Here is a 15,850-nt window from a genome sequence, read left to right as displayed (position 1 = left end):
CTGGAACAGGAAAAACAAGAAAAAAATAAGAAGGTATAAGTCAAGAAAAAAAAACCCAAAAGCAGTGGCAAAATAGTAATTTTGCTTGACTGGTTGCCAGCTATACTAGAAATAATAATATAATAACAATGATTCCCATTTATAAAGTACATTTTCTAAAAAGTATGACATTTTTTTATAATGAAAAAGGTGCCGGCTCTTTGGGAAATGTGTTTTTCTAATCTGGGACACTAGCTACACATCCCGGTTGACCATCGTCAGCCTAATTGATTTCTTGATAGTTGTCGTCACCTTATTTCTTGTCTTCTTTTTTTTCTGCACTAGCTGCTGATTATTCTCATTCTCATCATATTTATATTGCTATCTCAAGTTATATCACCTCTCCTCCCTCAATATAATCATCATCATCACTGTAATAGTAAGTTTACAATCATCACCATCATAGATCATTACAGTCATCATCATCATCATCATCACCACCATGGGGGGGGGGGGGCACATTTTCCCAGAGGAATTCGACAAGCAATAAAAAGTTTTTTTAACCAAAAATTAAGGGTATTTCGTCCATGAAAAAATAAAAATAAAGTCTTCACTTTTAAAGGGGGGGGGGGCACACTTCTGTTTTAATGGCATTTTTACATTCAAAATTTTATTTGTGCCTCTCAAAGGGGGGGGGGGGGGGGCACGGGCCAGCTATGCCCCCCCTGGATCCGCCAGTGATCATCATCATCCCGGCCATCAGTACTAGTACAACAACCATCATCACCACCACCACCACTTCTGAGATCTTTATAACCATTTTCTGATTTTTTTTTTCAGTCCTCCTACACATTGACGAAGGAGATACCATGGAGCAAGCCAGGCGAAGTCTCAGCGGAGCATATCCCTGACCGAAATAGACTGAGTTATCGGTCTACACGACCATCACCATCGTCATCATCATTACCACCACCACCACCAACATCATGACTTTCAAAATCCCAAATCATCATAACCACAGCAAACCACTAGTGTCATTGTCACATCAACCAATTTACAAGGAAGGATATAACATGAAATTAAAAAAAGAGGTAATAAGTAGTACAAAAACAATCAGAAAACAACTTGTAACACCATATTCCTTAAAAAACTTATATTTCATCATATACAATTTTTTTTTAATACTGAAAAACTCAGAAAAGTAAACAATAATGGATGTTTGATGTGATGGTGGAGCTATATAGTCATTGCAAAATAATTAGTAACCACAGTTAAACTACACAAATTGATTATCTCGTGGAACGAAGAAATGGGGGAGGGGGGGGGGGCGCTACGCCTCATTAGATTACCTGTGACAAAATAGTGCCTTCCAGAAGTATTTGAATAGGTCTGCTTTCAGTTTTTGATTTTTCCTTTATCAGCATATATAGCCAGTAGCACATCAAAACATCAAATTCATCTTTGACATAAGGATTTGGGTAATTTGGTGTAGGCTTTCTTTTTTCTTAGGAAATTCCAGTACATGTAATACCGGTATTATTTAAAGTACATGTACTTATTTGAGTTACAGTTTTGGAGAAGCAAATATCACTGAATGTAATATGCCATTAGGTCACTTTTGTTTATTGAGTAACCCTCCCCCCCCCCCGGGGGGGGGGGGGGGGGAGGGATGGTACTTAGTATAAATGTATGATACATATGTTAGTTGAGACCCCAATTTTCGGCCTAAATTTCCGTTTCAGAGCATCAACAATGTAGAAAGCCATAGAAATTCCTTTTTTAACAAACCTTCAAAATCACAAATTATGTTTATGAATAAAAAAAAACGTCAGAATAACAAATATCTTGGGAAGAGCAATTTGGGTGTTTCAGAATAACAAACCTTCAGAGCATCAGAAACTTCAGAAAAACAAAAACCATTAAGATTCAATATACATACGTTCATGAATGAAAATCAGGAAGGTTACTTTCACAGAATTGAATTATACACAACTCAGTCATAACATATGGTAGTCAGTCTACTTGAAAATTTTTTTTTGAAAGCTGATCTTGAAATAGTGGTTAAGATTTTCAGTTTCAACCCATGTTGTAATTGAGATTGTACGCCTCCTTAGCTTCTTGTACGCGAGCAACTGGGAGACTGTATGTCAAACATTTGTACCGTTGCACACAAGACGTACCATCCAAAATGTACCGTTGCGCGGCTTTAGGAGGTGACGTCACAGTACGATTTAATTCATTGTGCTCATTAAAAATGAAGGTGCAATACGCGTACAAGCCTGCTGGCTAAATGCGCAATGCTGCCCAAGGTCATGTGCGCTTGTGGGATTTTGCTTTTCGCTTTCAGTATTTTGCTCCCTTTTCATAGATTATTACAGGGAAAAACTCTTTTTTCCCCATATTTTTGCTAAATTCCGAGGCGTTGTACAACACAAATAGGGAATATTCTTTTTCATGCAATGGTGCGAGATTTCGCATTCGGTGAAAGAGACGCTGTATTCAACTCGGCTAACGCCTCGTTCAATAGAGCATCTTTCTTTCACCTCATGCGAAATATCGCACCATTGCACTCATGCCTATTCACTATTTGTATAATGGTTGCTGAATGCCTCGTTCAATAGAGCATCTTTCTTTCACCTCATGCGAAATATCGCACCATCGCACTCATGCCTATTCACTATTTGTATAATGGTTGCTGAATGGTATGTATGAAATTACTACCTACTTCATCAATCAACTGAAATTCCTATAAGTCTTAGTAATCTGGCTTTAATATATGTATACATATCAGTAGACATATAGTTTACAGTTCTGAGGTCTATAAACTAATAATTGTTAGTACTGAATAATGACCAGTTAAACAGACCAGAGTTTTGTATTTCCTTATGGATATGTTTCACAATATCACTCTACCAAAGGAATTCGAATAGCGAGACTGCTATAATTTTCAACTAATGTTAAGAATAGGGACAAATGATAACATTTCAAAACCAAAGACACAATATAACAAATATTGAAAATTATTTTTTTTTGCTGTTGCTGAATTGAGATTTGGGTGTATTGAAAATATGTTATACTGAAATCTTGTACAATACATAGGGACTCTGGCAGGTACATGCTCAGCAGGAGGGAAAATACACGAGGGCTTGGGGGCGAATTCGCCCCTAAAATCCCCTACACAGACATAGAAAACTAATAAAGAGCCCCTAAAATTCTCATAGGGTCTTCTATAAACTGTAATGCAATGTAGAAAAATAGGGCTGGTAAGCTATAAAAAAAAAGTAGCCCGGAGAAAATATAGATATTTACCCTTGTGCTCGGGTAAAATGACACTTGTTCTACAACCACTTTGTCTACTCCTGGTTGATCTCATCCCACATAGCTTATTCTAGTCCATCAACAACTAGTAAATCTACTGTAAGAATTGGTCTTATTGCCATTTACCCCATTCAGCATTTCATCTAATTTCTCTTTAAGCAATATCCATTTCGTTGAATATCCACTTGGTCTAACACCCCATAATGTATATGATTATATGAACTGTTTGTGAACAATATTTTCATTCCTAAGTGCAAAATAAAAAATACAGACATGGAAATTAGACCGGCTGGACATTGGACTAAATGACAACTAGACCAAGCGAGTATAGGACCAAGTGATGGTTGAATCAAGCCATTGTGAAGTTAGATCATCTGATGATTAGACCATCTGCCGGTTGACATGTTGGGTTAGTCATGACGGAGTTCCATCATCTGAGAATAAGACCATCTGAGATTTAGACAATCCCCTTGTTGACTCAAGTGGATATGGGTGTGGATTATGTTCATACCATAAAATCTACCCTCAGAGTCCCAGAGCATACAGAATGCTAAACTTTAGGCAATCAAAACAACACAAGTTTTATTACAAAATTGCTTATAGATTGTCGATACGATATCATTTCTTGAGTTTTGGGGAGAAGAAACTTGAGATGCTCTTCATTCCTTTCTTGTCCACTTTACTCAATGCCTTCTGTGCCGCAGTCATCTTCCCATTCTGCAATGAAAACATAGAAAAAGACAGCAAAATAAGACTTTTACAGGGTCTGGTTTATACGAATATGCAATATAATGTTTCTAAGCACTGCAAACCATTACCCTGGCTTTAGCAGCTACCCTGATCAGGCACTCAAGCATTTAAAAAAATCCCTTCCTACCGTACCGGGTAACCATTTACTACACCCAGGTGGGGAGTGGCAAATGTAGATAAATGCCTTGCCAAAGTACACAAGTGCCACATGTGGTGGGATTTGAACCCCTGATCTTCTGGTTCAAAGTCAGGAGATTTATCCACTGAGTCACAACACTGCTAGTTCAAATTCAATTTTTTAGTTTCTTATTCCAATCACAAACTACATAAACGAAATTGCAATGAACAAACTCCCAGACACATCCCAAATAAATATTTTTTGCTTAATTTTTTTTTCTCTTTAATCCTCATAAGAGGGACTTTATTTGTTCAAATAATATTTACAATCATCATATACAAAAGTCCCCTACAAAAAATTATATGTACATATTTTAATACATAAACAGAATCAATCAAAACAGATGACAAATCATTCAAAATACAAAAAGGTGTGTTTGTAAAAAATAAAGGGGAAATGCCAGGAACAGGTAATAAAGATAATCAATTCAAATTTCATGAAAAAGCAAAGCTCAGGGGTGGTATTCTGAGGTCATTTTATCTTCAAAATATTTTATTTTATCTCTTAAAATGAAATTGGTTTTCTGAGATGACATTTTATTTCTCAGATAAAATTCAAAATTTTATATTGCGTATCTATGATGACACGCAACAGAGCAGTGGCTGCATAGACATACCCATCGCGTATCTGGCCATTGAAACACGGGTGACTTGCTTGCGCCCAAGAAAAAATAAAATAAACTTAAAAGAGGGTTGGGGCTATTTTATTTCCGCGACGTTGATTTCGTCAATATTTGTAGGTGAATTATTGAGATCAACACCTTAACTTTATTCCTGTACAATCAGGAAGTATTTCATGAGACTTTTTTTTATTAATATTGTCTTTGAAATGATGCTTGAAAAGATGCGATATAGACTTCGAAAAAAGATGAGAGTATTGTCATTTTTGTTAAAAAGAAATCTCTGTAAAGACGCGCAAGCTATAGTGCAAGCGTATTTGAAGTCAATACATCGATGCAATCTCACTCCTTCGCCACACCTCCTAGCGGAATGGATTTCCATTGGTTGAGTGATATGAGAGAGCTATAAAAGCGCGTTTCTAATTGGATATTGATTTAAAAAAATAGGTGTCTTACAGAGATAAAATGAAGATAAAATTGTTCTCAGAATACCAATTCGGAGAGATTTTAAGGGTATTTTATCTCACTGATTTTAACGGAGATAAAATATTTTATTTTATCTGAGATAAAATGGATCTCAGAACACCACCCCTGGAAATCTACAAAAAAACAAAAATACAAAACAAAATAGGATGTGATTATAAGCATAGATATTCAGACTGGAAAATAGAAAAGTATAAATGGACTGAAAGAAAAATTCGTGAATACGCAATTCATGGAGTACATATATGTTATCCAATAACCAAACAAAGATATCATTGGGGCATGTTGAAGAAAGAGTTGCAATCGAATGCACCTTAGAAAAATTTTACTCTTGATTTACAGCCAATCAAAAGCGCATATTATGGATTTGCGCTTGATTTAAATGCAACTTTTTCAACGACAAGGCCCAGAATCCGTATATTATGAACAGGTGTAAACCAATCCTACCTTTTCTTTCTTTGTATCATTTGATCCTGTAAATGCCTTGGAGTAGTCTTCCTCTGGTTCTGTTTTGGCAGCTGAGGATATTCTTGCTTTCTGCCATCAAACATGGAGAGAAAAAAAAAGTTAAGAAGGATATACATCTTATTTTAGAATCACTTATAATCTCTTTTGATCCTAAATACTAACAATTCCACAAAAAATATTCAAGGAATCTACCGAAAATCAATTCTATTTTTCAATATTTTTGTACTTGAAAATATCATTTTACAATTTAAAGCTGCCATTTTTTTCAGATCCTATGTTGAATTAGAGAAGGCTTGTAAAAATCAAAGTTAGTCAATATGCTACATCGATTTTCATTTTTTTATAGACCACCTTCGAAATACGGTAGTCTTCCATTTAAATTGTTTAAAGCCTTTGCTAAATTGATTGTTCAAACACTATTTATCCTTATCCTTATCATTGTGGGGGTTGGAAGTACAACACATTTTATTATTTCATGGATTTGCCCCAGGGCTTAAATTAATCTAAAGCCATTGAAGCAGACCTGCAAATCTTGTGAAAAAAGGAATCATAATAGGCCCCCCAAAAGGAATTTCCAAGGGGGAAAAAATCTCAACAAGACCCTTAAAACAGGACCTGCCAACCTTTCTGAATGAGAACCCGTATTCAGTGATCCTGTTTTGAAATATTGACACATAAATGACCTTTGGTCTACTTACCTGAAACTACATTCATCCAATCACCTAAACTTGAGACTCTTTGAGTAAGTTTCACGAAATAAAGACATAATATATATATATTTTTCACTAGGAGACAATTTTCTATTAACAAATATATACATTTCCTTTATTTTTAAAATAAAAAATTGTATCTTATGAAGAGAAATGTAATGCCAAAATTTGGTTGCAAAAACGGCAGCTCTGTTGATGGCAATGACCTTGGATGCCCAATTGATCGGCCTCAATTTTCCTTTCAATGGCCCTGGATATATAATGTATTATACCCTTTAATATGGAAAAAAATGCCCTCTTGAAAAGTCAAATTGCCCTAAAAACATATTCTACAATTACACCATAGTAAGCTGCCTTTGATAGACACGTTGCCTTGTGAATTTTCTTACCTTCATAGGAGGTTCTGCACCATTCTCAATCACCTTGGCTACTTTCTCAGATACCTCTTTAATTCTGAAAAAGAAAAGAATAAAACAAAATAGACGGATTCTCTCCAAAAGTCAAATCTATGCCTTTACTATTGCCAGACCAATACCATATTAGGCACACAACTTTTAAAATTGTCAAATGACCTCTGTGACCTTTGACCTTATGACCCCCCAAATCTAATAAGATCATCCTCACTCACATATGTCTACATGAACCAGTTAAGTTGATCCCACAAAGGGTTATTCAGTTATTACATAAACAAGATATTTCAAAGTAGATGATAACCGCTTTGACCTTGATAACTTCTGAAATAATCAGATCAAGATATACTCTTGGACCAAATTTAAAATTGATCCATCAAAAGTTCTTTACTTATGGCGAGATTGAGAACAAGAAGGGCAATCATCTACGTTGGATGGAAGGCATAAAAACAAGTTAATCTTTAATTCAATCTATATTCCTGCTTAGGCAATACTAAAAATATATATATACCCTATACATGTATATATATATATATATATATATATATATATATATATATATATATGTATTTATATATATACCCTATACATGTATATAAAAAAACAGGTTGACCAGAGAACATTTTGCAAATGCTATGATTATTTCTAGTCCCCCTTTTTATAGGTTGGTTTAAATTGGAAAACTAAGAGAAGGGCATAGAAAGGAGATGCTTACCCTATGTGTTGAAACAGTTGTTTACTCAGGTCTGGAGAAAGGTAATCAGAGACTAGGCCTGCAGCATATCTCTGGTAATCCTCTGTAAAGAAAATAGAAATGACTCTGGATGACTTAAAGTTTGGTGTTAGGCTATTGGTGTTAGAATCATGTTCACATTGGCACAGCACACAAACCTAAAATACACTTTAAAGCTGGTCTGTGGGATGAATCTCAATAAGTGTTATAAATAACTATTCTTAAGATATATGTTTTGAGATAATATATTAATAACACAGAGAATAAATTAGCCTCCAAATTTATTGGTAACGAGAAACTTATGTTTTGAGAGGAAATGTACTTATCTTGATACTCAGTAACCTAGTTATTGCGATATAAATGTATTGAGTATTATATCATTTCGCTACCATTCCATTGGACCTATGTCATAAAATTACACTGCTCAGAATGTTGCATTGTGGGTTATGAACCTGGCTAGATATTAGTATTTGAAGACTTGAGATGGCGCCATTTAAGGCTGTTGGTTTGGATTGGCTTTAAGATTTGGGTCCCGCCTTTTAAAGAGTTACGATTGATCCGATCAACCTCAATTATATGGAAATACATAATTGTCATAATTTTTTCTACAGGAAATTTGCGCAATGTCCTTTGTAAACAGAGAGGAGCAAACTGAATTGTCTAAACTACAATGAATGTATGATTGTACATCATCATGTAGAAAACATTTTGAATAAACATGCATTTGCTGGCTTTCCATAATTGTGGTTGATCGGATCAATCGTAACTCTTTGTAAGATGGGACCCCGGCATCTCTTGACTCACCTCCTGTTGCACCTTGCTCTTTGCTGCTACGTACAAACGTTGTTGACTGTGCTCCACTTGTGACGTGTATATCTGTCTGTCCTAGGCGTGCTGCTGTCTGCTCCACTTTGTCCTTCAACCAATCCAGTGTCTTGGATTTGTCGTATCGGAAGGCTCTCACATCACCACTTCCTGAATAAAAATGACAGAATACACGTCTAATTGGCTCAAATTTAAGATGAGTTGGAATATGAGTGTTTTTTCAATAAGCTGGTCATGTTTGTGTAAACTTTTTTGCATGGTAAAAATGTATTATATTGCCCACTGATGATAATGATGCTGATAATGGTGACTATGCTAATGACAATGATGATGGTGATGAAAATGATGATGATAGCTTTTTAACTTCCAGGCAATATATGACTATCAGAATTTGAAGAAAAATAAAGGCACTTTAGTAATTTTGGGTATAGTAGCAAATGGAGGGTTTATTTCTCCCCTACATCACATTCACAATTAAATTAATTACCTGTGTGTAGCCTACATGAAATCCCAAAAGATACAATAATTACTATTTTTGCCAGTTCATTACTTTTGCTTAAAATAACTCGAAGTCATACTAACCTTTGACCTCCGCTACTCTTTCTATGTTGGACATGCCAGAGCAATGCAGCAACTTGATGCATTGTGGGTAATCATCATCAAGGACAATCTGGTCTAAGGTCATGTATTTATTCCTCTGCAGAACAAGGGAAGAAATGGTCAAACTCTTGTAAGCAACTATAAACAAACAAAACTAACATCTCTTGGCCCGATACATTTCATTTAAAGCGGGAGCAAACTGGCCAACACTATTTATAGTTTTTCATTGACTGTGTGTTATAAATAAATTACTTGTCTTAAAATACACCTTTTGAGAAAATTATTACAAATAAAGTGAATAAATTAGCTTATAACTTTATTTGCATAGAGAAACTAAATCATTTTTGAGAGGAAATGTACTTGTTTTGCTACTTGGCAACATAAATACCGTGGTATGAAAGTAAAGTACTGAATAGTGAAATAGCATCTTTCAAGTGGGCCTACATAACAAGACTACACAGCTCAGTTTGAGTAGTTGAGGTAGTGCTGCTGGTTTGTTTTTCCTTTAAGTTCCCTGAAATGGTCTTTGTTACAACGCAGGTTTGCACTGGTCAGAACCTCCCAACACTTAAAATAGCAATATCACATCCAACTGCCCACAAGGCGCTGATTTCCAAATCGTCAAAAACTTATATGAAAGGGACATTATTTTTAAATTTAGGCCCTGAGAACCGATTCATCCATTCAAAGGCATCTACAGGAATTTGACAAGAAAAAAAGTCTCAAGATTTTCCTACCCCTCACCCACTATCCGCAACTGGCATTGGGAATAATTTTTTTAATAAAATGAGAGACTAAAAATAGGTCTAAGATTGAAATATGACAAACCTCTTGATTTGATTTCACCAAGTATGGCAGAGCTAAAAATACCGGGTCAACAGGAGTTATGACTTCTAATGATCCATCTGTCAAAAAACAAACAAACACAATTGAAATAAAAAGCTTGAAAATTAGCATATTTTCTAGTGTACACTGCAATAAGTACCTGCATTGGAGACAAAAAATAAAATGAGCACTTGAAAGTTCAATCATTTGAAAGGGGTGAGCTTAAACACTATAAAACATTATTAAATCTTGAACTAAATTTGAAAAGTGGATATATTTTATTATTCCAATCGTCAAACTAGTACCTGTATGCTTTGCAATTTATATCAGCATCCTGAGCAAAAAGAGATGCAATCAAACAAAACTTACAAAATCAAATGCAGCTTGAATTCCAACCAATCGCAAGTCTGTAATTGGGATTGATTTCTTTTAAGTTGTATTTAAATGCAACTCTTTCTGCAACTGGGCCCTGGATCTAATACACAAAGCTAAGTGATTGATCTCAAAGATGACTTTCATGTTTGATTTCATTAATTCAATTCTTTTTTTTTTCAATTCTTTTTATTTCATTTCCATTCACAACATAATACAAAGTAATATAAAGTAATACAAATCAAGTACAATTTTACAGAAGGGCATTCTTACTTCGTAAAAAAACCCAGAAAAAAACAGTATAATATAGAGCATAAATGGAAATGAGGGGGATCCACTAAAAAGCAAAGCTTGTTAAGTGTGGATCCCCCTTGGAAATGAAAAAAGTATAGTAGACTTATTCTGATATGCGTACATATATGTATTACAGGAAAGAAAAAGAGAACAAAAGAAATCATACGGATGCAAATATAATTACTGAACTAATGCAAAGCTTTTCACACAAAGCTATTTAATAGCTATGCAGAATCAATTATACAATTCAACTATACATGTAGAATCTAGGCCCGTTTCGGGTACACGTGTACACGTGTACACGCACGGTCAAGTCAGTGCACGTGTACTAAATTCCATCACCGTGTACACGGTAGCATCTGCATAAAGCTTGCATGGGACTACAAAATCAGTGAACAAGCTCACAGCCTCACATTAAATCATAGTTCTCAGACACTGCACATATTCTAATTACTAATATGTCAATATATTTCAATTAATCTAGAGTGAGTTCACTTCCAAAATCGCCGATTTAATCCACATACATTCTGGAGACTCAAGTTTTTGTACCACGAAATGGGTCTGCTCCGCCTCCGGTCTCGAAAGTGTTGCTCAATCACACTCATAGCCAATTTGAGAATCACCAATTGCAACAGCGATCATTGCGACAACTTACGTGTTATACGCTCGTACACATGTGCTACAAGCCTACAAACAAACGCTCCTCAAATTGGCAACAAAATAATGAAAATCAATCGATAACTTCAGTTACACTTAATTCTGCAGCGATCTGTGCATGCACGTACGGTACAGTATACAAAATGCGCATCCAACGAGCGTCGGCGCTAGCAGGGCCCTGCACTGATTTTCTTTTGCATTCTTTATTAATTTAATGCGCTGCTAAGCTGAGTAAACTTTTAATTTGCACCAATTTTTGTGGATTGATACTTCAAACTTCTCTGGTAAGCTTTAAAACCGTGACTTAGGCTATATAGACCCCCTTTTTAATGACATGTTGATGCAGGTCCGTGTCGACATGAAAACAACTCGCTCTCAGAGTGTTTACAACGTGTACACGACCGAAAAACACGCCGTGTACACGTGCATCAAAAATGGACTTTCAAAACGGGCCTAGTAGAATCAATTGCTAAGATTTATGTAACAGGTTCTTGGGTCCTGTTTTATAAAGATTTGTCACAATAATAAATGCACCATTTAACAGGTTTACTTTCAGCCAATCAAATTGATGGATTGAATCAGTAGCTTTAAACTATTATTGCAAATTAATTATTTTTTATGAAACCGGCCCTTGGGCTTGAGGCTCTCAAGTTAACACCTGTAATCAATACACTTAGGATTGAATCATCATTCTTGAAATACTTCACCTTGTTGGACTGAATCATTAATGAACCATGATCCAAAGTCTCGTTTGAATCTCATCACCTCATAAACACCCGTTCCGTCACTGCTGAATAGAAACATCGCTCCATTCTCTGCAGGTGGAAAAAACATTATAAAGCCATTTCATAATCGGTGCTGAGAATGCCTAGAACTGCTTGTCCATGCTATTTTTAAGATCTTATTTGATTTTAAAAATTTTATTTATTATTATTTCATTTATATTCCACATTCACCACCATATAATACCAATATTTACATAGTACATAATAAGTACATGAAAACTGTCTATAGTAACCATCCTAGGGAAACACATATGCACTTGACTGCTATAGACAGGTTCTTAAACACAAAAATTGCCCCCAAGAAAATTTGTTTTAGAAGTCACTAAAAAAGGCAGGTGGCTGCTTTAGAGAGGTGGTCACTAATGCACTTTTGACTCACTGTATACTACCAGACAGATAATACAACAGTGAATAAGGATCTACCAAAAATCTAAGTTTGATTAATACAGACCCTTTACTTTAAATATTAAAATCAAGACAACATAAATAAACATTGTTTATCTTTAATATTAACCAATCAGACTTTAATTATTCTGGGAGAAAACTACCAAGACTAATACAAACAAGCAAGAATAATACAAAAATTCATATGAAAATAAATGGATCTCTCTGCTTGAATGGAAATATTTAACAGTTCGATGATCAGGCATAATATGGTGTAGCACCAGATGTTAAATATAAAGGCAGTGGTGCGTATATCAACTTAATGGTGCATAATGATGACCATTTCCCTATAAAATATGATTGTTTGAAGTGTTTTCCCTTATATATTCAGAATTCCCTTGTTTATTTTTGCGATTTAAAAAAAATGTTTGCTCGTAAAAGTCTGCAACAATACAAAGTCACAGAAATTCATGACAAATTTGCTCTTGACCAATGAAATTGCAGGAATTCTGCTTCATCACAGGAACTTGTCAATGAAAACATGCTTTAGGAAAGAAAAAAAAATACATGATAAATAAAAAGGTATTAAATATATACAATTTAATTTTTATACCTGTCTTAGGGTGCCTCAGCTTTACAAAAGTTGGATCTGGGCAACCATCAATACTATCAAGTGAAGATTCTGAAAGAATGGAAAGGGAAGGTAAAAAAAACACCAAATCATTAGTTTGTGTGAGAGGTTTTTCAGTATACTATCACAGCAATTTGATTATTTAAAATTAAATACATGTATGATATATCAATGAAACAGAAACATAGGGATGTCATATTGAAAATCTTGGCATTTCCAATTAGACATAAAACTACACAAAAGTAAAAACAGAAAATGGGGGCCTGTTGCATATTGAAAGTTTTTGTGTTAAGTGTCAATTGTGTAATTTTGTTTGCCAGAGTTTTTTATGGCAAAAGTTTTATGCAACAGGCCCAAGATCTTGGCTTCACGGCAAGACTACATTTAAAAAAAAAGAAGATAACTGACCACTTTGATATGTGCCTGTAATCCATTAAAAATTGACAGATTTGAGCTCTGGTCGGGTCTTTCAGATGGTGACGTTAAATGTTGTTCCCAGACTTAAATTATCCTATCAGATTGATTGATACATGTACAGCCAATATGGGAGACTCCAATGTGGGAGATAATCTCCCATATTAGAGACTTGCTTTGCAAAAGAACAAAAGAAACAACACCAACAAAAGCATAATTTTTTCCACCCAAAATTTTGTCTCACTAAGGTCAGAAGCCCATTTGTTTTGTGTGTGGATGACAACAAAAATCCTTATCAAAACAAAAGTAGACGGTGAAAAGAGGTAATTTTTCATGAGGAATCTGCTTATCACATTTTTATTTGCCGCCAAGGAAATCCTTTTGAAGCAAATGTAAACAAAGGAAATTGGTCTCCCAAACTGGAGACTGTCTCTGAAAATGGATAGCCCAATTCTTTACAAAAGTCTCTGATATTGGAGATAATCTCTCTCTCGGGAGACAGTCTCCAATATTGGCCATGTGCCTCTAGTGATGTATGGTAGTGGATTGTATTACCAGACACTTTTCATGAATTTAATCATATCAAATATATTATTCTCATAAAATTCACCAAACTTTTACCATAAATACAAAAATACCTACAAAATATAAACCTGTAAAAATTTTGCCGAAATCATTGTTATTTTTTACAATATCAGCTTCCCATCGGACCCCTCTTCGCATGTGAAATATTTTGGTCACTTGAAAATGGTATCGCATTACCGAAAGTGTGTTTTCTATGAGAACTTTGATAAAACAACAAAAGCACTGATGGGCTATTCTGAGAATATAGAGACTTTAAAAATGCATTTTTGACCATTTTTCATCATTTTAAAAATTCAAGTTCCCTTTGGAAAGATGTCGCAAAGTTTTAAGCGTTTGAAATTATTTTCAGATGCATATGATGCGCGTGTTTTTTTAATTAGATTCTACAGTGTATTTCCTTTTGTATACCCAGTCTCCAATAATGGGAGATATTTCCTGAATTGGAGACTTCTTTTTCTTCTCCCCCATCCGACCTCACTTTCTTCTGCACCAAGCGTCTTCTACTCACTAGTCTAGGCCTAGATCTATGGAAAGTTCCCCCCAGTCTGCGCAGTCCCCCTTGTCTGCGCACATGCGTATCTGCGCGATTCTAGTAAAAGAAGATACGCAAAGAACACAGACTTTACCCATGCAATACATAGACAGATATTCATTAAAAAATCTGACTCAAAATGGTGGAAAAATAATGAAGTTTGGGCATTTCATGTGACGGCCTCAAAATGCAGCCTTTCTCATCAAATTCCCCGAATCGTGTGCAAAGTGAATGGGTGCCAAGACATGGGGTACCATTTTCAATCTGAAAATGACAGCCTGAGGTTTTTTTCCAAGAAAATCCTATATTTCTTTCAAATTTTTATGAGATATTTGGTACACTTAATATTATAAGGAACATTATTAACTGAAAGATTTTGTGAAAGAAAAAGTAATTCATGTTAAATCTTAACTCAAATTGTTAGGTGCGAAGACTTGAAGGCCACCATTATACTATTCATTTTCCAGAATTCCTCCCTTAAAAAAAAAAAAGTCAAACAAAGTCAAAACAATGACTGACGTCAGATTGAGAATGACAATGACTGAATGAGTGAATGACATTGACAATGTTTTCTTCAGTAATATGCATGACTCTCCACCTCCTAGACCTAGTCTGTCAATGACAATGTTTTACTCTCGTCTCCTCCCTCTTTCTCCTTCTTTTTCTTCTCTTCCCTCCTTTTGTCTTCGTCATCATCGGCTTCAGCTTCGCGTCGACGTCAGGATCATTCAGAAACTCTTTTAGTCAGTGTCATGACACAATTACAAGCATGTGGGACTAAGCATCATGAAATTATCTGATTATGACAGAACAAAGTTGAAATTTCACTCTTACCTGGAGTAATACACACCCACTGATCCCTATCACATTTGGTACTCCCCTTTCCTTTCTGTTTCTTTGACTTTGGTGCCATGATTTATTAATCTAACCTTAACTGAGATTTATTTCTGCAAAAAGAACTAACTTTTTCAAGTTTTTGTCAACTCCTCGTTCGCGATCGCGGGTCGAGCAAATGTGGCGCGCCGTTTCTAACTTTTCGTTGAACCTCAATTCCAGGTTAATGATTGGATTTCAAATAAAAGTTTTAGTCATGTCATCAATCGTTGTTGAATTTCCAAAGTTACGAGAGCTGTTAAAAATAAAAATCACAAGATTTTATGAATGCCAGGGACTGCATTATAATTTGTATTTACGGAATAGGATTATATAACAAAGAATGATATGAATACATTTGTTTCTATTACTTTCCAAAGTTAGCATAGATAACCCCAATATTGCTGAAAATATATTGTCACGGT

The 15,850-nt window shown here is 35.1% G+C and overlaps 1 protein-coding gene across 2 annotated transcripts; it reads right to left on the bottom strand.

Moving 5' to 3' along the window:
* Positions 1-1,612: 1,612 nt before the first annotated feature.
* On the bottom strand, positions 1,613-15,582 carry LOC129279387 (ribonuclease H2 subunit B-like). Of its 2 annotated transcripts, XR_010295988.1 has the most exons (11): positions 15,387-15,582; positions 13,004-13,072; positions 11,929-12,036; positions 9,902-9,978; positions 9,056-9,170; positions 8,453-8,623; positions 7,631-7,712; positions 6,895-6,958; positions 5,775-5,864; positions 2,576-4,014; positions 1,613-2,441 (listed from the first exon to the last, which is right to left on the bottom strand). XR_010295988.1 is itself a non-coding variant. In XM_054915480.2 (10 exons), exons 1-10 carry the CDS (start codon positions 15,463-15,465, stop codon positions 3,916-3,918), a joined length of 954 nt encoding a protein of 317 aa, XP_054771455.2. In that variant the 5' UTR covers positions 15,466-15,582; the 3' UTR covers positions 1,613-3,915. The 2 variants fall into 2 exon arrangements, 1 of the variants encoding a protein (XP_054771455.2); XM_054915480.2 differs by having other exon boundaries at positions 1,613-4,014.
* Between the last annotated feature and the right edge of the window lie 268 nt (positions 15,583-15,850).

The sequence above is a fragment of the Lytechinus pictus genome, chromosome 16 (genome assembly GCF_037042905.1).
Source record: "Lytechinus pictus isolate F3 Inbred chromosome 16, Lp3.0, whole genome shotgun sequence".
NCBI classification, from domain to species: Eukaryota; Metazoa; Echinodermata; class Echinoidea; order Temnopleuroida; family Toxopneustidae; genus Lytechinus; species Lytechinus pictus.
Note: the sequence above shows the minus strand (reverse complement) of the source record. Positions and strands in the feature narration are given on the sequence as shown.

Bases quoted from the DNA above. Each gene is read 5' to 3' on its own strand.
- LOC129279387 (XM_054915480.2), bottom strand. From the start codon at position 15,465: ATGGCACCAAAGTCAAAGAAACAGAAAGGAAAGGGGAGTACCAAATGT. The intron at 9,171-9,901 runs GTTTGTCATATT...CTTGTTCTGCAG, and splicing joins TGGTGAAATCAAATCAAGAG to AGGAATAAATACATGACCTT. The intron at 6,959-7,630 runs GTAAGCATCTCC...TTTCTTTTTCAG, and splicing joins CAACTGTTTCAACACATAGG to AATTAAAGAGGTATCTGAGA.